At 40.9% G+C, this 22,978-nt stretch overlaps 1 protein-coding gene across 1 annotated transcript in view; it reads right to left on the reverse strand.

Annotated features, from left to right (window-relative positions):
• The window catches only part of insra (insulin receptor a), a 54,409-nt gene that overhangs the window by 14,730 nt on the left and 16,701 nt on the right, over nt 1–22,978 (reverse strand). The window contains exons 3-7 of the mRNA XM_084911926.1: nt 6,504–6,840; nt 3,218–3,357; nt 2,528–2,672; nt 1,968–2,182; nt 551–677 (exon numbers count right to left, since the gene is read on the reverse strand). Of these exons, the coding sequence (XP_084768052.1) occupies nt 551–677; nt 1,968–2,182; nt 2,528–2,672; nt 3,218–3,357; nt 6,504–6,840 (964 nt within the window). The remainder of the gene's footprint in view (nt 1–550; nt 678–1,967; nt 2,183–2,527; nt 2,673–3,217; nt 3,358–6,503; nt 6,841–22,978) is intronic.

The raw sequence follows: 22,978 nt of genomic DNA on the forward strand, positions 1-22,978 counted from the left end.
CTCATAAAAGATTACTGAGGTTAGAGTGATGCTCACAGCGCTTCTGGTTAGAAAGGAGGGTCTTCCAGGATGTTATCTTAAGATTTTATCGGTCTATAGGGATGTAAATTATATTCTATCCATTTTCTGCTGCTTATCCAGGTTCAGGTCATGGGTCACTTGAACTCCTCCCTCTGTAACTCTGAACTTTCTATATTTTCTAAAGTTAAAAAATGTCTATTTTACTTTTTAGTCTATGGTGTCTAATGAAGAAACTGTTAAAGGAAAATTACACCCAAAACACTGGGTGTAATTTGGGCCAGTAAACACTGGTGAGCATGTATCTGATGTGTGAGACAGACAAACAATAACGTTCTTTAAAACTGATCTGGTTGCTTTAAAACATACTTTTCAGATGTTACTGTAACTTCTGTTTCAGAAGTTACTGTATCTCTGCTGTCCTCTGCAGAGTATCTGAGCAGCTTAGAACAATATTGGTTTGGCAGAGAGCCGAGTCAGATTCTGAGTCTGATTGTGAGAGTGGCTGACTGATGACTCGAGATGAACTCACGCTTCTTTGTACAGCACCATGAAGCCCAGCAGGTCTCTGAAGTCTTTCGGCCAGAAAGGTTGCCACTTGATCATTATCTTATCGCTCATGGTTCGAATCTGGGTAAAATTGAGCACGTGGTTCTCACCTGAGAGCACATAAGACAGAAATAGTGAAGGTTAAAGATAATGAGTAATTATGCAGGTTTTTAAATCTCTGTTGACTGGAGAAAACTAAGGAATCATATCTGCTTTTGTTCATTTGTGAGAACATCTTCATGTACTCCACTTGTTCAGCCAATTGTACTTTTCACTTTTCTAAACTTAAATTCTTCTTCAGCTTACAAACTAAATCCTTTTTCATTTGCTTTGCTGAACATGTGTAAAAGCACATCTCTTGCTTACAAAGAACTAACAAAACTGGGTTAACAATTCAAAAGCACAGCAGACATACAATTAAAGTCTTCCAGCACACAACAAAAACAACAAAGGTCTCCTCAGCGCCGCTGTCTGCAGCTTCACTCCTACACGTTTACCAAATTTATCAAGGTCTTCGATAAAGAAAAAACGAAGGCTTTTAACATGTCAGTAAAGAAAGACGACCTTGGCCTTGTGCATCTCTGTGGCTCAATTTACGAAGACGCACTGCTCTGGCATTCAAATGTTTTCTGTGGCCTTTGCAGCAGAAGTAAAACACGGATGACAGAAAATCTGCCTGAACTCAAAGAGTTATCAAAAACCCTGATGGCCGCCAGTCTTACCCCATCACCCTCCTATTAGATCCACCTATGACATCAATTTGAAAGTCTCACATTGTCTATTTGTAGAGATATTGTATTCACAAAGTGAGGGTGACACAACACTCCATCAGCCTTTTACAGCTGAGGGGTAAAAAAGAGACTCAGGGCCAATCAGAAGCTGATCATCAAGATCCCAACTATATAAACACAAGTCCAAGTTACACAGACTGAAGATCTGTGGGTACAGAATGGACCCCACTTGGGAAATGTAAAACTTGAAAACTGACTATGGAGATTTTTAGAGATAAAATTCCCAGATTGATGAGAAATCATGAATTTCTTCAGTCAAACCTTTGGTCCAGCAATGTCAAGGTACCATGCTGGTGCCAGGTTTCATAACATCCTGTTAACCAGCTCGTACACATGTGAATTAGGATGGAAAGGACACAATCAGAGCAACGCCTAGATCACCAAGTTACCATGCATAGCGGTTATGAGTGCTTTGCTTTGTTGGTTGTTCCTACACAAGTTACACAATGTCAGTAAAAGGTCTGCAGGAAGACGTCTGCAAACACAGGACAGGAAATGACCATCATAACAATAACTATGAGTATGTTTGCATGTACCAAGCCCGACTCGGTGTTTCTCGTTGCTATAATAACATCCTGCAAAAGCCGACTCGAGGGCCGAGGGTCTTACATGAAGCCTGGTCTCCGTTGGTCTTGGAGGCGATGTCGTTCTTGACCTGCCGATCTTTGGTTCCCGTCACCTCCTCCATCTTTCGGATCTCAGACATGCAGAGTTTGGAGTTGTAGTGGAAAAACATGCGCCCCTGCTGGATGGTCAGCTTGTGTTTGGACCAGTCCCAGAGCTGCCGCAGGTTCTGGTTGTCCAGTGCATAGAAGGAATAATTCCTGGAAAAGAAGAGTAAAGACAGCATGAACATACTTTAATGATACATGACATTTGGCTGAGGGTACGAAAAGCTCCTTTGAGTAACATGAGCAGGAGGTTATCTGAGCATGACTAGTCTTCAATTTATATCATGTCTGTCCTTTGCTATTTCTTCTGTAAGTGCAGCTCATTGTGCTGCAGGCGTCTTCCACTTCGTCTCAACGAAGCCTCGTGTATGATTTGGGAAAGTCTAACCAGAAACGGCTACCACAAAAAGACATTTTGAAAAGGTCAGTCCTTCCGCTTTTAACTCATAATTACAGGACATGGCAAGGATGAGAACAGCTAAGAAGAAAGAGTCTCACCCGATTTCCTGCTCCTCTCCACGAATAACACGGAGTTTACGGAAAAACGAGAGGGACACGAGGGCGTAGGAACGTCGCACTGTCAGGTAGCCAGTGATCTCCTCCAGCTGGCCCAGACTGGCCTCCAGTTCAGCAGCTATGTTGTCTACAGAAATCCCCCAAAAAACAAAAAAAAACATGAGCTTTAAAAACTGACTACCGATTCTGCAGCATGCCTCATAAAAGACACACAACAAACTGTTCTCATTCATTTGTGTTTCCCATTTTCTTTTCATCTTTTTTCCATTAAATCGCAGGCTTACTTTGTAAATAATATAACTGGATTGATTTCAGCACAGCTTTTATATTTTAATGACTGCATTAAATATTCACATCCATTAACTTTCAAATGAAGAGGAACTTATGCACCACTGTACATCAAATCTAAATGAAACTATGAGCTTGCTGTTTGTTCCTATTAAAATTTATTTTAGCTTTTAAAATGTTCAAAAATCATCACACATCTATGTTGTCCAGAGTTTCCATAGCTTTTATTTTCTCTTTAATTAACTGGTGCTGGTTGTTTGATTGTACATTCTGGAGTATCTTCCTGGTTTCCTGCAATGTCAACATCTCTGTGTTTGTTGTTCTGCTGTGCTGATCTGCTGCACGATGTAATCTGATTCAGCCAAACAAACCGCACACACTCACTTCCTCCACGCAGGTTGATGACCAGGCTCCCGTTGAGGATGGTGCAGCCTCTTAACTCCTGGGCAGCAGTGACCGAGTCCACGACTTTCAGACCCAGACACACCTTGGGGCACAGCCCTGCGCAGGGAGTGCAGTTGAGCCTAAAGAACAGGAAGGAACAAGATGAGTTTTGAATTATATTCTGCTCTCTCACACACACACACACACACACACACACACACACACACACACACACACACACACACACACACACACACACACACACACACACACACACACACACACACACACACTAAAACCTTAAACCTGCGATGAGTGATTTTTGGACAGCAGACAAACTTCTCAAAATCAACTCTGACGTCATATTTCAAGGTGATATGACAACCCTGCTAGTAAACATGTCTATTTACACATCCAGTAGAGGAGGAGTGGCATTGGCAAGGGTTTCTCCTGGCTCAAAATCAGCCTTTTGTTGTGAGGCTATGCACGTAAGCATGACTGATCCAAATATAGTCAAGGCACAGAATCTGTTACCTTACCGTTTTTCTCTCCCTCTTTCTTTCTTCAGTGGAAAAAGGCCAAAACATATTTGATAGGTAAACACAAACAGAGTACATCGTGTGCACGTTTTTCTCTCCCTCTCAGCTTACTGAACAGACATCCTACAGCCGACACACATTTGCTGTGGAAAATGTTTTTGAATGTTTCAAATTGAAGGGATTAAAGTGGAGGATTAGAAGATGGCGGTCTGTTTGCTCCAGGTCATTGTCCTGGTTTATGAGGTGAGAATGGCCTTTGTTTAGTAACAGCTGATTAAGCAGGCAGGACAATTAGAGAAAAATGGCAAATAATGGATTCTTCTGGTACGCTTTTAATGGTAATCACTCATTTACAGACTATAAATACTTAATATTTCAAAAATGAAGTACGCACTGTGAGCTTTGGCACTGATATAGTTGTATATGAAATTAACAACAGCTTTCAACAAAACAAACCAGCCACATGACAACAGTTTAAAAGCCAGAATGACTAAAAAATAAATAAAATAGAAGTTTACTCATGCCGGTGAGTAAAGGAAGGTTTGTTCTCTTTTATTATCTAATCTGGCTCAAAACCCGCCTTGAACTACCCTTGACCCTTTTCCCTCCCGAGTGCCACATCTGCACTTTCAGCCCAGACACTCATCACACCTTTGAGTACACTGCTTATCCTTCAAAGCACTTTCATTTCCACAGCTTAGTTTAAAGCCAACAACAGCAGGAGGACGCCATTGAGAAGGAGGAACCAAAAAAGGGAACAGAAAGGAAGTCAAAGTGAAAAGGATGAAATGGGAGTTCAGCTGAATCGCCACAGGTCAGCTGCAGCTGGAAAATGCGCCGTCTCTTTAAAACCTTTATACACAAAACTAAATGTATATTAAATAATATATTCAGTATTTTTGCTAAAGGTTTTTGGTGATAATAATATAAATTATCATCCATATACTTACACACTCACCCTTTTTCTGACTTCAAGGGAACCTATTATTCGTATTTCCAGCTCCAAGTTTTTAATCCCTAGATTTTAGGGTGTCTTTGCATGATTTGCATATCAAAATAATCTCTGCTTATCTTGTGATGAGCAAAAGTGCAGTGCCTCGGTTCCTTTTTCGTCTGGAAGAAGCTCCTTAGCTCCTCTGCATTTAAGGTAGACCACCAATTAAGCCCACTTTCATTTGATTGGCATGACCTTTGAACAGCATGTAGGTCGGGCTTCTGTGCTTAGAGCCAGAGATGGGATGATGTGTGTCTGAGATGACACTAACTCACATAATATAAAGCAAAGAATAGAAAACTGCCTGAAAATGAAAGCTTAAAGCTGTCTGAAGCCCGAGGCTGTAACACTGGTGTTTTCAAACAAAACACCTCATCTGCTCCACTGGAGATGGATCTGCTTTCAGATGACCTGTCAGGTGTGAATGTACCGCATGCAACTCCATGAATGTGAAGCTGCATGTGGTTCAAACAGAGATTATGTGCTTGGCAAATCCTCTGTGGATTAATAAAGGTGAAATACACGTAACGCCGTACACCCGGCAGCAGTGGCACTGCCACCTTTCCTGTCATCACTGACAGACTGCATGGACTTTGTTGCTGTGTGTTGCTTGCCAGACATGCCCTCTATCTCTCCGCAGCCAGCCAGGGGAGTCAAGGCCAAGCACCCCGGGGTGCTGACAGCCTGTCCCCTGATGTTTCACCACTGGCCAGTGGTTCTGTAACAGACGACTACGTGTCCTGAAAGACCGAGCTGCATTTTCAGCCTTTGCCCAAGCAGAAAGACTTCGGCTGTCTGGAGTGTTTGTGCTTACAGGCACACCCACCCTTGTGGACAGCCCAGTCACAGTAAGCGGAGGTCTCAGAGGGACACAGCGAAGGTCACTGGCAGGTCAGCACAAGCACAACACCTATTTGAGGTAACTGCAGAGCTAGAGAAAAGGGAAAACACAGTTCACTCACAAGTGTCTGCATTTACATAAAGATCGCACGCTGCAGTGCAGACACAAGCGTCTGGCTGGTACACAGCGAGCGAGTGAGCAACACAGAAATGTAGGATACCGAGTCAAATTCAGAAATGCAGACGTGCCCGGCTCCCTGCTGTGCCGTACCACTTTGACCTAGCTGTCTGCGGTGTCTGACAAACACACAAATACACACACAGAAAGAAAAAGAGGTCTCTGTGTCTGTGTGTGCACGTTGCTCTGTGTCTGTGTGCGCACACAGACACAGAGCAACGTCTGAGCTCAGCAAGAAGACCAATTCCTGCACCGTCATGGTGTGCTACAAACACACACAGTGGCAGCAGCACGACCGACTATTTTTAATTCCACATTGAATTTGTTAAATATTTTCTGTTTTTGTTTTTTCATGTTACTGCAGGATGAAGGATCTTTCTGATTGATTGCCTCTAACTAAAAAGAAAAAAAAATGCTCCCTGAAGCAATTTCGCATTTTGTGCCAAAAAAATCATAACAAAATTCCTGCGATGTCTGCTCACTAACAATAGTCAGCCTGCAGTTATTATAAATGCACTGGTAAATGAAAGTATCGCAGCATTTTTAGCAACATGCAACCCAATTTCGACTAATTTAGACGTGTTTGTAGGGAAAATTATGCATCGTGTAACAAAACCATTGAGTAGGTAAATGTATATCGTTGGTGTCTGTGTGTTTATGTTTGCAGCCTCATTGATCCAGTGGCTCTTCTATGGGCCATTAAGAGCCTCTCAGCCTGACGGCGTGTGCACTTACGAGGAGGAGTTGACGGTTGTGTAGCCAGAGGGACACTCGGGGATGCAGGCGCCGTTGTGGATGACGTATTCGCGGCAGTCTGTGCTCTTGCTGCGCTCCTTCTCCCGCTTGCATGTGTTGTGCAGATTCTGACAGAATTCGAATGAGACACAGCGCCAGCCCTTGTAGGTGAAGTGGTTTTCTGGGCAGCGCTGCACGCAGGTACCTTTGTGCTGGAGGCCGCGGCAGGCCACGCAGTGACTGGCTGAGTTGGGCTCCAGGCAGCCGCCCAGGCACTGGCTGTGGCAGCACTGGTCATCTTTGGTGCAGGCCCGATGTTTGCACTGAACAGGACACACTGAGGATTGGAGAAGGAGGATGAGGTTAGAAAGAGTGTGCTGCAGGTGAAACGAAGATGACACGAGTTAAAGAAAGGACAGGAAAAGGAGCTTATCAAAAATCAAACACCTACATGTTTTGATTAGTCCCCACTGACACTGAACTTTTACCTCTTGGAGAAACCTCATGTGATCAGATCTCTCTGTCAGAAGGAGTGAAATCCCTCCCTATTCCACAAGCCAGCAGCCCCGAGGACCATCTGCCATTGGCCAAGGAGCATACTAAATACAAATAGCAGGGATCCAATACCAAGTCGACCAAAGAAAAATACTTCTCCAGAAGGCTTGGTGAAAGTGAGACAAAGGGGATAAACTGGCAGTTAAAGTATGCAAGTATTTTGCACGTGAGGGCTGGTAAAAATGAGTTTATTTGCAATCCCTTTTATTGTCATTTAAGCTTTGCAGTATCCAAGCTCATGAGGTTAAGTAAGAAAACAATGACTAAGCAACTGAAAAGCTTGGGAGACATGATATGATAATCTCCACAAGACCACAAGTAACCAGGGATACTTGTACCCTGGGTGGTACTTATCTGTTTTCCAAGCAGTACATGGAAAGATTAAGTTAATCAGTCAAGGAAAAATTTCATGTTTTTTGTGAACTTTTATGTTTGCTCTCTGATTAAATCTAATCTTTCACTGTTCTGCTTATGCCTGTAGGTTAAAAGGACCGTTTTTTAAAGGTGCTATATAAAAACGTTTATTATGTAACTGTAATAGTTGTTATAATGAAAAGGGCAGCGGTGGCTAATGAAAACTAATTAGCAAACAGCTGAGAAGATTAAATAGTCTGTAAGTTATTGGAAAAATAACAAAGAAGCTGAAAATGATGGATTAAAGGGTTAAAAAGATTTGTTTTGTTTTTTTACTAATTAATACATTTTAATAGCAATATTTGCTATTTATTTGCAATACAATTATGCTTAAAAATACTTACATATTTAGTTAAATAGATTAAATGTCCACCCCATATAGTTAGTATGAATTTAGGATTTACCAAACAGACCTAAATGCTGACTTCACATGTTTAAAATTTATCTGAACAGCTTGCAAGGCAGTAAAATCAAATGAAACCTGGTGTTGATTAAGAAGTACTGGAGCTCGTCTGACAAAGACTGGAAATCAGTGATAGAGCTCCGAACTTCTGTCCAAATGTTTTAAAATCTCAGCAGCCCTTTATGAACATTTCTTTAATCGCACCCCTCCATTGTATATCCCACATGTCTGATCTCAGTGTTACAGACCAGTGTGTGTCATAATTTTGTGCACCTGCAAAACGGTTTTAAAAGAAAATAATATAAAATGCAGACAATCCATCTTTAAGATGTGGCAAATAATAAATCAAACTGTCTGGCTCATTAGAACATACAAAAGTGTCTTTTTAATTAATGCTGGGAGAATTATTTCAGAGTTTATTTATGAAGGTCAATAAGTAATTTATGTTTTAATCTAAATGTCAGTTACTAGTTTAGCTCGTCATTCGGGTCTGGGATGTTTTGTAAAGGCATTTTTATGCTTGTGTTGCTGCAGCTTTATCCTCCTCAGGCTGTGAGAAACCTTGTCCTGTTTCAATGAAAATAATATTTAGCTGAAGCCTTAATGTTGATAAAACTGCCTCACACCACAAAGTGTTGGAATGTATGATATGATATAACCTAAAAACATATTATTAATTATGGCCTGTGTTTAATATCCATGTATTTCTAAGCTCTTGGCCGAAACAGCCACAGAATAAACAAATGATCTAAAGCGGCTGCAGAAAATGTATCCACGGGCCTCTCTTTGGGAGAATAGAGAGCTCTGCAAGAGAAATGAAAACACTGAAAGATCGCAGCGTCCTGACGGTTACAAAAAATATGCGACTAAATGTCTCCTGGGCGTAAACAAGCTCAACTAAAGACTCAAGTCTGCAGATCAGCTGTTTACACATATGTTTGCTTGTGTGCATGCGTGTAAATCAGTCATTACGTAACAGGAGGCTGTGTGGATTGGCAGGTGTGTGAATGTGCCACACTGTGTTGTCGATGAGTCCAAGGGGAGATGTAGGACTCTCAGAGGTAAATACAGCAGACTGACCTGCCCGCTGAGATTAGCTCCTCATCCACGATAGTCAGATTAAAACTGCTCAGCAGCAGGGCTGATAATGAGGGTACGTTACAGGTGAGGCCGTATAGATGTGAGCATGTGTGTCTTTATGAGGCTGAACTGACATTAAATGCAAGGGGAATGTGTGCGAAAGGAAACAATGAATCTGAGTAACGTGCAGCAGTTGTTGTAGCAGTTTCCTCTGCTGGGCAGCGATCGCCGAGCACCATTCGGATTCAGTGTGCATGTGTTGAAACGGCTTGTCTTCATTAGTGTCACGAGGTCTGCCATTAAATGAACAAAACAACATGTACCCCCCTGTCCTCTTTTATTAACAGAGGTAAGCTGCTGAGGCGCACGAGGAGTGTGTTTGGCGAGGGCAGCAGCAATATGAGAATGTGAGAGGGAAGCTAAAGGAGGGCACCGAGCTAGAAAAACAAATGATATAATCGCCCCTTATCAACGTCAGTCAGTCAGGATTTACAGACAGTAGAAAAATAAAATAAACTGCTTCTTGCTTTGACCTCTTGCCTCCATCGCCAAAGTTCATTTAAAAGCTGAATTTCTGCTCTTTCTCCCCACTCACATACAAACACAAAGAGACACACATACACAAAAGCTTTACTGTGTGTAATGACTGACTCCTGATCCTCCAGTGTGCTCCATGTCGCAGCACAGACCTAACAGATCCACCCTCAGCCTTAGCCAATGTGTTGGCTGGCTGTAGAAGCTAGCCATTCAAGTAGCCTCTCCCCTTTCCAAGGAAGACAAGCAGACGGTTTAACCCTTTGTGTCCCACTCAAACAGTCATATGGCAACCGACACAAGAGCCACACAGAAACAGGCTGAAGCTGAGGGAAAGCAAGGAGCGTGGCTCCACTCTTTCCATCTCCTCACTGCTATGAATCAGCTGCCTTTATGCTGATATAAACCACAAGCTGCTCCCATTAAGAGCGCCTGGAGTATATTTTAGCATGCATATGCATCTCTGGCATTCAAAAGAAAAGTGCCAGTTGAGAAGAACATGGTTTCCTGCTGCAACAAACTCATGCTAAGACAATCTTGATTGTGCACTGAACAGCTCGGCGCCTCAGGACGATGATCGTGCCTCATCATGTCTACAACCCGTTACGAGTTCTTACAGATTTCAACAGCTTTGGAAACTTTTCCACCCAGACTGAAATATCGCTTTCAGCAACTGACAGCTCCTCCCTCAGCTGCAACTGCAGTTAGTTAAATGTTAAAGTCCAAGAAAATCCATAAACGTGGTGAAAGATGGCGATGATGTTTTTCCTTCCTTACTCTTTCAGTGAGAATTTTTAAATGCTGAACCATTATAATTAAAGAACCGATTACAACCTCCTATGCAGCAAAGCCACACGGATGTGCTAAGATTTTAAACTGAGCAACAAACAAAGCTGAAGTAACACTTTACAGAAAGTTTAAAAAATAATAATATTTAGTCAGTTTTGCCATTAACTCCCAATAAAGTCTTTTCATTTAAGGTTTGGACTGCTGGTCTAAGAAATACTTTGTTAAAAGATTCATTTTGTCCACTCAGAACATCATGTAGGCCTTTTTCACATACAATAATAAATAACACAAATTAAATTTTAGTTGATGCCATACACTGCTACTTATTGCAATACAAATTAAAAGTTACGTTTAGCTGCTCCCTTTTTTACAAGCGGTCACTACTGTGGAAACGGATACACTTCCTGACATTATCCCAAAGGGATTTCTCGCCCCTCTCAGGATTAAACCGCAGCTCTCTAATTTGTTTGATGAAGGTGTAAACCACTACAATATAAAGCTACTATCTCAATATAAATGAGAGATTTTGAAAATGCGAAAAACTGCCACTTTTTGCAGGATAGCCTCATATAATTACAGTTTGAAAGTTATCAGAAAGGAAATAAATTACACTGTCCAGACAATCAAGCAAAAAGATGGGACTTTAAATTGTGCTGGATGTCTAGATTTTACGGTGATAAATAAAGAAGGCAAAAAGAAGAAGTAGAAGTGTTATATATATATATATATATATATATATATATATATATTCATTCTGTGACACATAAGCTTGGTGAAACGATCCTGAGGCAAATACCTACTGTAATCAAAGGGCCCAATATGCATGCCACATAAATGTCACCAGCAATGTCACCATTTATACTCATGCTCAGGCTCGCTAAAGTATTTTCCTGAATGACAGCCTCAGACAAATCCGTCGTATCACCGTTGGTACAGAAGTAAAAAAGTCCAAAGACGAAACAAAACAATCGATGAGTACTGCACTGATACAATGAGGGAAGTATTTGATCCCCATTGAATTTGTAAGTTTACTCACAAAGTAATGAACATTTTCTAATTTTTATGGTAGTTTCATTTTAATGGAGACAGAATATTAACCAAAAATCCAGAAACCAAACACTTTACATGAAAGTTCTAAATTGATTTGCACAAATAGTGAAATAACTATTTTATTCCGTTAACCATCCAGATTGTGGCTCCTATAGATTGTAATCTGTGCCACATGGGTAAACAGCCAATCAATCAATTACAGATACTCCTTATCTCAACTCTTTGTATGTTTAAAGCACAGCTGTCCAAAGATTCAATTTCTTCCATTTCAACCTCTACCAAAGAGCTGTCAAAGGACAGGACATCAAGAAACATGAGCAAGAAGCTGACAAAGAAGAAGATGACACTGTTGGTGTGATTATTGGGTCATGGATGGGTCTTCCAGCATGACAATGACCTAAAATATATTGCCAAGGCAACAAAGGAGTGGCTAAAGAAGAAGCACATTGAGGTCATGGAGTGGTCTAGCCAGCCTCCAGACCTTAATCTGTGGAGTGAGCTGAAGGTTTGAGTTTCCAAGCAAACTTGGCAACAAGGGTTCCTCGACCAAGTAACAAGTCAATGCCTGTGGAATGAACACTTGTATCACTCAACGATGTGCAAATCATGTTGTTTTTTGATATTCTGTCTCTCTCCATTAACATGAAACTACCATAAAAGTGAGACGGTCCATTTCTTTGTAAGTGAGCAAACTTACAAATCGAAAGTCACTGGTCCACTGTCCAAATGACTTACACCGCACTCTGCCATATCTGCGAAGCTGCTCAATGATCCTAAATGATCATTATCACAAGTATCCCCTATCACAATCCATGCAGGCTTAAATAATAATAACGAGCGACCACACTGAAGGAGATAGACTCATTTCTTGTGCGGTTGTCAGAAATGTTTCAAGGTCGAGACCCTGATGACCTGTGAGAGCGAGGCCACACCAAGCTACCTTTGATCTTCCAGAGTGGGGAAGGATCCCGAGGAGGCTGTTTGGAGGGGTTTGCTATTCTTTCCTTAAAACATGCAAATCCCTAAATACATGGCTGCTTTCTTTCTTCTTCTTTTTGTTGTCAACACCGACGCTGGCAGTTTTTGACGAGCAGAGGTTCCTTCTCAGTTTGATCTGTACCAATTAGACACACTGAGCTTGAGTTCTCCATCTCTAATCTTCTGTTTGTACAATCACCTGGTCACATTATATCGATATATCAACACTTCACTTTCCCTCTCTGTCTTTTCTCTTTACAGATGCATGCAAAAATAAAAAAAAGTCTCCTGGTTCTTATTGCTTTATTCCACTGGCACGTTGGTCAATTTCTGTCTTTTCCGTGCAAAGTACAGCAGGATTGCATGAAGGCTGGGGAATAAGCCTGCAGAAATGTCTGGCACGTTATCTCATAAGCTGAGGTTTCATTTGGATGAGGCGGCAGCGCTGCACAATAAGGCGCTCAATCTCCCGCGGCCCAAAAGGGACAGCAACAACCAACACCGCATCAGGTCTCCGTCAGCCTATCAAGTCAGTGCCAACTTGGAAAAAGGGGGTGAAAAAAAAAAGATTTGCATTGTCCAGCTGCAGCAATGTGGGGTGTCAGAAAGACAGAAAAAGTGACGCACTCAAGTTTTCAACAGGTCCACTGTTCTGGACCGCTGAGCAATTAAAACACAAACTGCATAAAGAGGTTCTTATTGTGTTGTTTCAAGCAGTTAAAGCGCTATAAACTGTAAAGAGTTTCTACATGTTTTCATTAACCACAATCCTCCCTGAAATAATTTAGTGATTTTTTTTTTTAGCTTTTTCCTCTTTTGGCGGTGATGAAACAACGACCTATTCAAACCTTTTTTGCATCGAGATCACATGAGAGTTGAGAAAATGCCAAACAGGAACGTGGTGGTGCAGTGGCTGGCAATTAAAATTCCACAGCTATGACAAGGGTAGTATTTAGTTTCTATGAAAGAAGGTTTTTGCTGAAGGCCCAGAAGAAGAAAAAATGAAGAAAAAATACATTTCTGTTTGTAGATGCTAAACTCAAGGATCGTGCTGAAAAAAAGGCTAGCAGAGAAAGACCTAGAGTAAAGAATAATCTGCCCTAATGTAACAGATTAAAGACAGATTGAACTTTAATGTGGGAGTACGAGTTTGGGTGTGTTTGCTTTGCACAACAACCGTGGGAAGGTGGACTCAGAGAAAGTGCAGCATCGTGTACGAAAGGTTGGGATATTTTTGCTAACAGTTTATTTTCTTTTAGCTTCTTCTAAACTCCAACTTGTTACTGGCTGATCTGATGTTACTCTGGACACTGCTGTTAATAACATCAGCTGTGTTGACAGAGAATCACATGTGAGCTGCCTGATATATGGCTCTGATGACTGATCTGACAGGTGTTCTTCAGTGAGACAGGTAAAAGTCCAAAGAACAATCTGCAAATTTCTTTCTGTACAGACTCTGCATTTGCCTTATAAACTTCTGTTTCTATGCATGCTTGAAATGCATCAATAAATCACTGCACCTATTTCCCGTTTTCCTGCAGCATATAAAAGAAATAAGGGGTGACTCAAGACTTATGCCTGTGTCTGACACAGGCGTTAGCTGTTTGCCACCCAGGGCTGGTGTTTCATTCTGACTGATTGTGTGTTGGTGACACACTCTGATGAAAACTTGGAGTTGGTATACACTGGTCTGTTTTTTTTCTGCCAATATGCTGAAAGAGTAATTTTAGAAGACAGAATGGCTGAGTCATTTTCTATAGTTATTTTTGCAAGACATAATATTTACAGAGTTATCCAGGATTTTATCCTTTCCATCACTGAATTCATGATTTCAGCTCATCTAAAGCAGTAAAGACACATTGCACTACCTGACACAAACTCATTTTACTACCATAGCACTGCCTGTCGGGAACAGATGTGATATTAGTCCCTACCCCTCCCCTCTATACATGACAAATGAAAGTGGAAAGGTGGCAATTAATCAAGTGGGTGACATTTAAGACCTGATGCTGATTTGACCAAAGTCTTACAGAGAAAGGAAAATTCAAAAAACAATCCACTGGTGATGACCAGCGACACCACTGCTAATAACATCTCACATTTCTTCTTTTATGTGTATTTATTTATTTGAAACGTTGAAATTTTGCTTAAAAATTATTTTGTCTGGACTAGTTAACTGAAAAGTTGAGGGGTAGATACATTTAAAAATATTTAAAATAAAATCTGTATCTGTCAGAGGGGGAAACTTCTGAAACAAGTGTGATATATTCAGACACTGAACAAATATAAACTCAAAGTACAAGTGTCATGAATGAGGCATCAGTTTGTGTTATTTTCTCTGGTCTTTGTTTTGGTGAAATCTGGTTATAAAAATGTCGACATTTTGAATAAAAAGGGTAGGTGCAATAAGGTGAACTCGTTTGTGTTTTCCCATTTAATTCAATAGTTTTTTTGGTCAACATTCATTTTATTGTTAGGTGGCCATATTTGCTGCTTTTCTATAACCGTCAGACAGAGTAATGGTACTGTGAAATGCTAGTATTAAGAATAACCACGATCATTAAGATCTGATATGTTATTTATCATTTGTATTCATTTTTATTTTATGCTTTTGTGCACATATGGTTCCAAACACAGAGTTTAATTCACTTTTTCAATTTCCAAATAACAGACAAAGTAAAGTAATGGTAGCTCTGATCAATAAACATTGTTCTAATAAACTTATTTCAAATTACTGTGGCCACTGTAATCATCTAGAAAGAATCTGATATTGTGAAAGCTATAGATTAGACAAAACCGAAACTCTGATGAGTTTGACATAATGTGTTGCTATAACGATCAAAGTATATGTATGCATGTGTCGTATCTGGGCCAATCTCATCAAAACTTTACACAAACATCGTCAAGCATACGGCGATTATTTCTTTTTTAAAACATTTATTACAAATCCCAATTTTTTCCATTTTCATATTCATGTTCCTCCTACAAATGTCATGATCTCCAGCTTTAATTTGAGGATGTCATTTAAGTTAGGATCTGGATATTTTACACTCCAACATAACCGACGGGTGTTGTTTTTTTTCTGCCAAAAAGTGTAAACAAAAAAAAAAAAAAAACCCAAACAAAAAAACACTATTAATAATTAAAAAAATCCTAAAACAAAAAGACAGCAGAATCTGAATGTCAGCTATTCTGAACTTGAGTCTTCTTCTGAGCTTGAATTTATTTCAATGATTTAGTCTTGCCGAACAGAAAGAACTCAAAGTAGTCAATAATGTGTCTTGAATTTATTAAAACTACCTGCATCCAATCTTATTCAAACTAAAGCCACTTATGCCACAGGAGACAAAAAAAGAGCTGTTGTGTCATTGGGACTTTTCAAAGAGCAACGGTTAACGAGCCAGGTTTATTTGTCTCGTTTAAAAACTTGTCAGCTGATCTGACTCAGCAGCAGCAGGGCTCGGTTAAGACGACTATGAGAGCAACAGGAACCGTAAACAATTTCATTAACTGCCTCCGGCCTCAGTTAATAGAACAAAAACACATAAACAACATGGAAAAGCACTTTTTGTTTTTAATGTTGCTCCGCCATCTCTGTCATCTGAAGGCAGGATATCCACTCTGTCCGTGACTGGAATAGAAATGATAAACAGCGCGCTCATTGATGGGTAATTGCGCTTCCTGCTGGACAGGCAAATGACGCACGCCACAGCCTTGAATCTTAATTTCCCGCCAGGGTTCAATGCCAGGGTCAAATAACGACTACCTGTTATGACATCAAAAGCATGTATGTTATTAATGCAACGTCACAACGTCTTTAATGATCTTCTTACTCGTAACGCTGTCAAAGGGCATCCAAACCAATCACCATCAGTTTTTGCCTTTCTTTTTTAAGCAGATAACATCTTATTTGACTTGTTTAGAAAGGAAACCAAGGTTACTGTTGCTGTTATATAAAATTCTTTTTTTACTTATGATTCCTAAATCTTTGAAAGTGCATATGTTTTAGGTTTCCAGCAGAACCAAGAACAGACTTTGTGGAACGAAAAGAAAATCTTTGAAAACCATAAAGAGAGTTAGGGATTTTCTGAGCATGCAAATAATGAACATCTGCTTGGAAAAACACCCGATATCACAAAGGAAGATAAAACAAAAGCAGCCATCTCAAGGAGTTATTTCGCAAGGAGCAGCCATTATTCAAGCAAATGAGAAGCTTTACTTATTCACCACCTTTAAGGCACCAGGATGCCAAAATTAATTATAACCAAGCCTCTAAATCTGCTTCCTTTCACCGAAGACCGTTTTCAAGAGCACTCTTTACGTGGCATTTTGTTATTTTGTGATTTATTTGTAGCCCCGGGTACAAAACAAAACATAACAGGGCTCGGCTCTGACGCATCAGTGCCATTTTATGGAGTGAGGTGTTATGGATTTATACAACAGTGATATTTTTTGCTCCACCGCTCATTGAAGATCACACGCATACCTCACACTCGGCTCAAGAACAAAAACAATCTGGCACAGGAACAAAATATCACCACAGCAACGCAAATGTTATCCACCCTGATCACGCGGCGCTTGAACGACAAGGAACTGCTAAAACATCTGGATCGAAGCTGCATGTAACTTGTTAAGAGGAGATAAAAAGAAACATATTATTCAATAAGCTGTAAAACTGTGGCAAGATGTTTCAAATCCACTATGGCGATGGTGAGCGTGCACGCCGCTGAAGAAACGCCTGTCGGCCCTGCTTTAACAGATGCCTGAGATGTCTGGGATTCCATGGGAAAGGCTCCAGTAGCTGAACGGAGAGGGTTTGCAGGGCGCAGCTCCACAACACTGAGTGCCAGAGCACTTAAGTCAGCTCAAAGAAATAGACTTGTGGTGCGTGTATTGGGGGTTCTGAGGCTAGCTTTATGCTGGTGAAATAGTACTCTGCGACCATGAAGAGCATAGTTGTAGCTGAGGGGGGAAGAAAAAAAGAGGAACAAGTTTTAATGACTGGCGCATTTGTCCCATCTTTTCTGCCCTCCCTGCCCACTTCCTGCCCGATTACAAATTGAACTTCTGTGATACCAATAAGGTCAAAGGAGTCAGAATTTATACACAATTTATCAGCTAACTGGGTTTTAAGGTCCTCATACATCACTGCACAGCTCAACTACTGTATTGTGAACCGAGCTGGTGTTTGCCATGGCCAACTCAAATAAACAGCAACCTCAGCTCAGCAGCTTTGCTCACTTATTTTACTTCAAAGCAACTTTGAGCATTTTATCGATCCTTCCTCGGACAGATGTGCTCTCGTTCTTGCATAACTTTTCCAAAATGCACCGCTTTGTTGCACTGGTTCTGAAAGGCGCTTCTTAAATGTAGTTTTGGTTATTTCTAAGTAAAAAGACAACTCCATCTGTGGTACGATAAAAAAGAAATAAAGAAAGAAAACCAAATAGCTCACAGATGAGATGCACACTGGCAAAGAAGCACAGCGGAAACATAAATAAAAGAAAGGGAATTCAGACATAAAATTGGGGTTGTGCTGCTTCTTTTGGATGGAAAAAAAAACAGCTTCTGGTCCAAATTTGTGACGTCACTAAACAGCAGTTTCAATCCTTTAATAAAACGACAGCAGCCTGTATTAAGGAGGTGTGATACATTGTGCACAGTGTAAGTGAGTCAGCTTGTGTTAGCTTGTGTTTAAAGGTAGAAAAGCTGTTTACGCTCATCAAGGACACGCCGTCTTTCACACGCATGGATCTGGATTTTCTACCTTTGTTTTAGTTTGAATACCATTTAATTTACGTCTTGCAGCTGGGGTGTGCAGAAAGCTACAGATTTAAGCTTTCAGGATTAATATTATATAAATCACAGGAAATCAGCGTGAACGAGTGCCGTGTGTGAGAAAAAACGATTCATGGGATGAGTGGAGGAAAAATACCAGTTTAGCTCTCAAGTTTCATGACAAAGATGGCGGCACCTGCAGAGTCATAGTTTAAAATAAAAATATTAGCGATGAGTCATTTAAGACACTTTGATGAAGCTTTTTTAAAAGATTTTCTCAGAGGTGACTAAATTTTCCCAAATAATAAAACTTGGTCAGAAAATCCTTCATTTCATTTCCCTACAAACAGCTTTACGAGCAGCGAAGTTTGTCTTTTTTTCTGCGAGCTAAACTCTCCACAGGTCAGCCTTCAGTATTTTGGTCTCATAAAAGCGTCTGCCGCTACCGAGGCGACACTCTAGGCCTCAACGTCCATTCATAACCTCGGAGAGGAAGCGGACCAACAAAGACAGGAAACAATTGGGAAGAACACTCCGTGAACTTCTACAACCACCATTGTTTAGAATGGAAAGGGATTATGGCGCCAGCGCTGACTGCTGCGTGATGGACCTGCGACAAGGTCGACACAGAGGACTGGCTTGAGGTCAACGGCGAGGTGGGGCCCATTCCCTTACCCCCATGGTGGCTTTGCTTTTCCTTCCGATACGGCCTGCATGAATAACTGATGCGTTCATATCCACGATTACACCACAATGTTACTCCCGTGTTTCCTAGCAGCAAGACTAAACAATGGCCGCCCGCTCTGTCTGCACACACACACTGGCAGAGGTTATGTCCCCGTGTGATTTATAGTCCGTCTGTTACACAGACACACTGACCCTGACAAATCTCCCAGTTCATCTCATGATTGGAGCGCAGATATACACGGCATGAGCCCAGGGTTATTTTGGGCGCTCCATTTCAAGCGAGGTCCGGCACACGATCGTCACCTGACCCGCTCGTGCTGTTTCGCAACAATTCCCCGATTGTCAGAGAATCAGCCTGCACACACGCTTAGTTTGAGGCAGGCTGTGTCTCTGCAGAGAGCCGTACTCCACCTCATGGATGCTTATTAAATATGTAGCAGACACAGGTGAAAGTTGCTGTGGTGGCAGGGGAGGAGGAGGATGAGGATGGTACCCGCTGAGTGTCTCATCTCTGGCAGAGACTAGAATTCAACAATGTGTGCAAAAAACAAGCCACCTGGGGTCTCAAAGCACATTTAAAGTGCAATTAAAGTGAACTGGTGAAGGGCTTGCAACAGAGAGCTTTTCGGAGCAGATTTGATTACAGCAACAACAAAGCCACAGAAAAATCTGCTCGAATGATTGAGGAGTGATGCTTAAAAACCCCCACTTTACTTCAGCTGACACAGTCATAAATATATCGATCAGTTCCACCCATGAACTCCTAAAACACTGTTTCTCCAGCGTCCTTCAAGCAGTATTTAGTAGTCTAATATAAAGATCTCTGATACCAAACACAGCAATTTAATGCTCGCCTAAGTAGTGTATGATGGAAAGCTATATCACATCTCTGTTGAGACTTTGCAATAAGTCTGACAACTTTTTATGTAATCAATTAATTAAACAGTAACGGTTGGACCCAGATACCCTGTAGAACACAGATGGGTGGAATATCCAATGACAATTTAATTTTTTGCCCTTTATGAGCCTCTGCAGGGAGCAGTGGTGACAGTGTTAGTTTCAAATCTCAAAGCTCTGAAACCGTCAACTGACTGGCAATCACACTTTCCGTTTGCGCCAAGCAGCCTGCACGAGTATATTCACACATTTTTGTAGCCAGTGCAGCTGTGTTTGTGCAGCGAAAGACATACTTAAAGCCGCCCAGCTCTGCTTCTCTTTTATATCACTGATAAAACAGTGGATGCTCATACTGAAGTCTGCACGTGAGCAAGAGTTGAGACAGCTTTTTTTCTCGGCTCTGTATGATGAGCTCAGCATTTTGTTTGTAAGAGCCAGCCAATCAGAAAGAAAAAGACTGAGGCACTAAAACAGCTTGTTTCAGACAAAAGACGCCGTGCCCAGTGTAAGAGAAATAAGGATTATTTTGAACTATGAATCCTGAAAAATGCTAAATGAGCATTATAGGTCTACTTTTTAGCCTCTCAATGACAGATAATGCCTCAATACACCTTCATTTCAGTAAATGTGATTCTTCATATGTTTCTCAAATCAGAGCTAAACTGTTAGCTGTTAAGTGAAACATTGCGCACTAATCCAATTTGTTTGTTATTTCTTCTGGCACATTCGCCTTACAAATTAAAAGACTACTAGATATGAAAGACTAGGAGACAGTGAAGAAGCAATTCCTCATCCCTCTCTCTCATGTATAAAAGGACAAATCTGACAGACACATTGGAGAAATGTCCATCAGCAGAGTTAAACAGTGGAAAATATTAGGATCATCAGTGGAAGCCCTGGATTTCTTATTGATGCACATCCAATATTTTCAGCTGCCAGCCCCTTTAAGGACTCAGGCTTAGCTGACTTCTTAACAGCCAAACGAGCCATGCCACATAACAGCCATTACCAAACCATAATCAAATGCCCATTATCTTCAGTTGAGCGTTGGCAAGAAACAGCACTTCATTAAAAAGAAAACAGACTCAAGTACAACATTCCCCCTCGTGCCAGCTCACAATTTCAGTTTTTAAAAGGAAAATAAAGGCCTGGTTTGTTTCGCCTCTCAGACAAAAAGCCAGAAGACTTCAGATATTAACAAAAATATGCACAGAAGAAGGAGCATTGTAACCATCGACTGTTAGTGGCGACCACGTCTTTCAAAGTGGGTGTCGATATTTTCTTTGGCATAAAGGCGCTGATTTGGTTTGCGCCACATTAGATGTCTCTTTAAAAAGACGTGAGACCATGTGGCCATAGAAGCACGTTCACACAGACCCTTGTGAGGTTCAGCTGATCTCAGTGTGCATGGATGGTTTAAGTACAGGACAAAGCAGTTGCATTTAATAAGAGATTTTACAGCTAAATTACAGCCTACACACGAACTATACGTAGTGCCATTCACATAACCTACCAATGACACCAAACGATGAGGTGAGAGGACAGTACACTTATTGCACCATTATTCAACTGGCTTCATTTATTTCAGGGTCACTTGTTGCAGATTTGAAGGAAACTGTTCTGTAAATTACTTTCCTGGTCACAGAAAGAAAAATATGTGCGTCTGTGGATCTATTAACAATGATCACATTTTTAAACTACATTCTATAAGCTTAATATTTGTCTATAATAGTGCATTAAGCCTGTCCCGTAGCCAAAACATGTCTTTTTAAATAAGGCCTGCAGGTTTGTTTCTGAATGACCTGACTGGTTGGCTTGCCTGTTGAAGCGTCTGCTCCTGATTGGTTGTTTTGTAACAGCTTACTGTTTAAAGCCTTGTAACTCTGGTGCTGATAGAAACTGACAGCATCATCATCATCTCGGTCCTGTCACTGGTCTCCAGACTCTTTCTATTCCTTCTGTATTTGTCGAGTACGTTTCTTTTCCTCCTCCTGTTCTGTGTGTATTCTAGGGAGTTATGCCCAGTACATGTCTTGTGTCTTGTTTGTTCACTTAGGGTTAGGCAGCATTCCTTTCTGCAACAACATCTCTGTTCTGTTTGTTCACTTTGGCTTTAATGCACCGCGGAGCACGCTGCTTTCGGTTTAATGTCATGTTTTCTCTTATATGAATAAATAAATCACTCTTCGCTGATAAACCTATGGTTACCCTCGGTTACACTGCAACTCCCTTTATTCTTTTATACTAACCTACTTTACAGAAGAATGGGGAAAATACAAACATTGCACTTCATTTGACTTCATTTCACAGTACAGTTCTGTTGTACCGTGTCACGAATGATGCTGTAAGCAAGTCTAACGAGTGTCTAACGAGTGTCTAGCGGTGACGATACAGCTCCAGTGTCCTGGCACATTTCCCCAGGCTAATTTTAGGTGAATATTTGGTTACTGGTGTTGAATAGTGACGTGGCATGTCTTAACCTGTACAGAAGCGGAGCACCGATGGAGTTCGGCCTTAAACCTCCAAACAACATCCAGGCTACAAGAGAGTGTGATTTTAGTAAATGACCTAGTTAAAAAGAGCTAAAATAAAATACATATAATTGACTTTTATTTAACATTATTTACCTTTTATGTTTATGTGTTATTATTCAGGTTATTTGATATAATGACTTCAAAGCATAGTCTGTTTTGGGCCTAAGTAAATACAGTTACTAATTAATCCACAACTTAGCTGTCTAATTGGGGGGTGATTGTGTCATTTTCTGTAAAAATTAAAAAATAAAACAAACATTTTTGTATCTTGGAATGACTAAACTACAGAAACACCAGTGCACTGTACGTGGATGTGTATTTTCTGTCTGGCATTTATTTTTAATGAAACTTCATAACAAACAGAATTGAAGCTGAAACTGGACATTTCAAAGAGCAAATTGCAAATATAAAGAAGGGAGCAGGGCGGTGTCTCATTTTTGCCACTATTACGGCTGTTTACAAGGTGGTTTTTTGCGCGCCTGTAGCTAAATCTAATCAAATTTGGTAATGAGCATCTCCGGTAACCGTGCTTTGCCACTATGCTGAACGGAAGCTTCCAATTTGGGGTAAAAAGGAGGGGGAATCTGCAGCGGCTGCTCGCCGAGAGGCTCAAATTACCCCTGATATAGAAGCAGGGAAGAGAAATGGGTTGTTACTCCAAACATGGGAGCCGAGCCAAGCCTCGTGGTTGCGCAGCTTTGTTTCGTGCTGTTGTACAGACTGCAGAAAGAATGTGTGTGTGTGTGTGTGTGTGTGCGTGTTTAAGAGACCCACAG

Source organism: Perissodus microlepis, chromosome 18 (assembly GCF_051167445.1).
Source record: "Perissodus microlepis isolate ML-2025 ecotype Zambia chromosome 18, ASM5116744v1, whole genome shotgun sequence".
NCBI classification, from domain to species: domain Eukaryota; kingdom Metazoa; phylum Chordata; class Actinopteri; order Cichliformes; family Cichlidae; genus Perissodus; species Perissodus microlepis.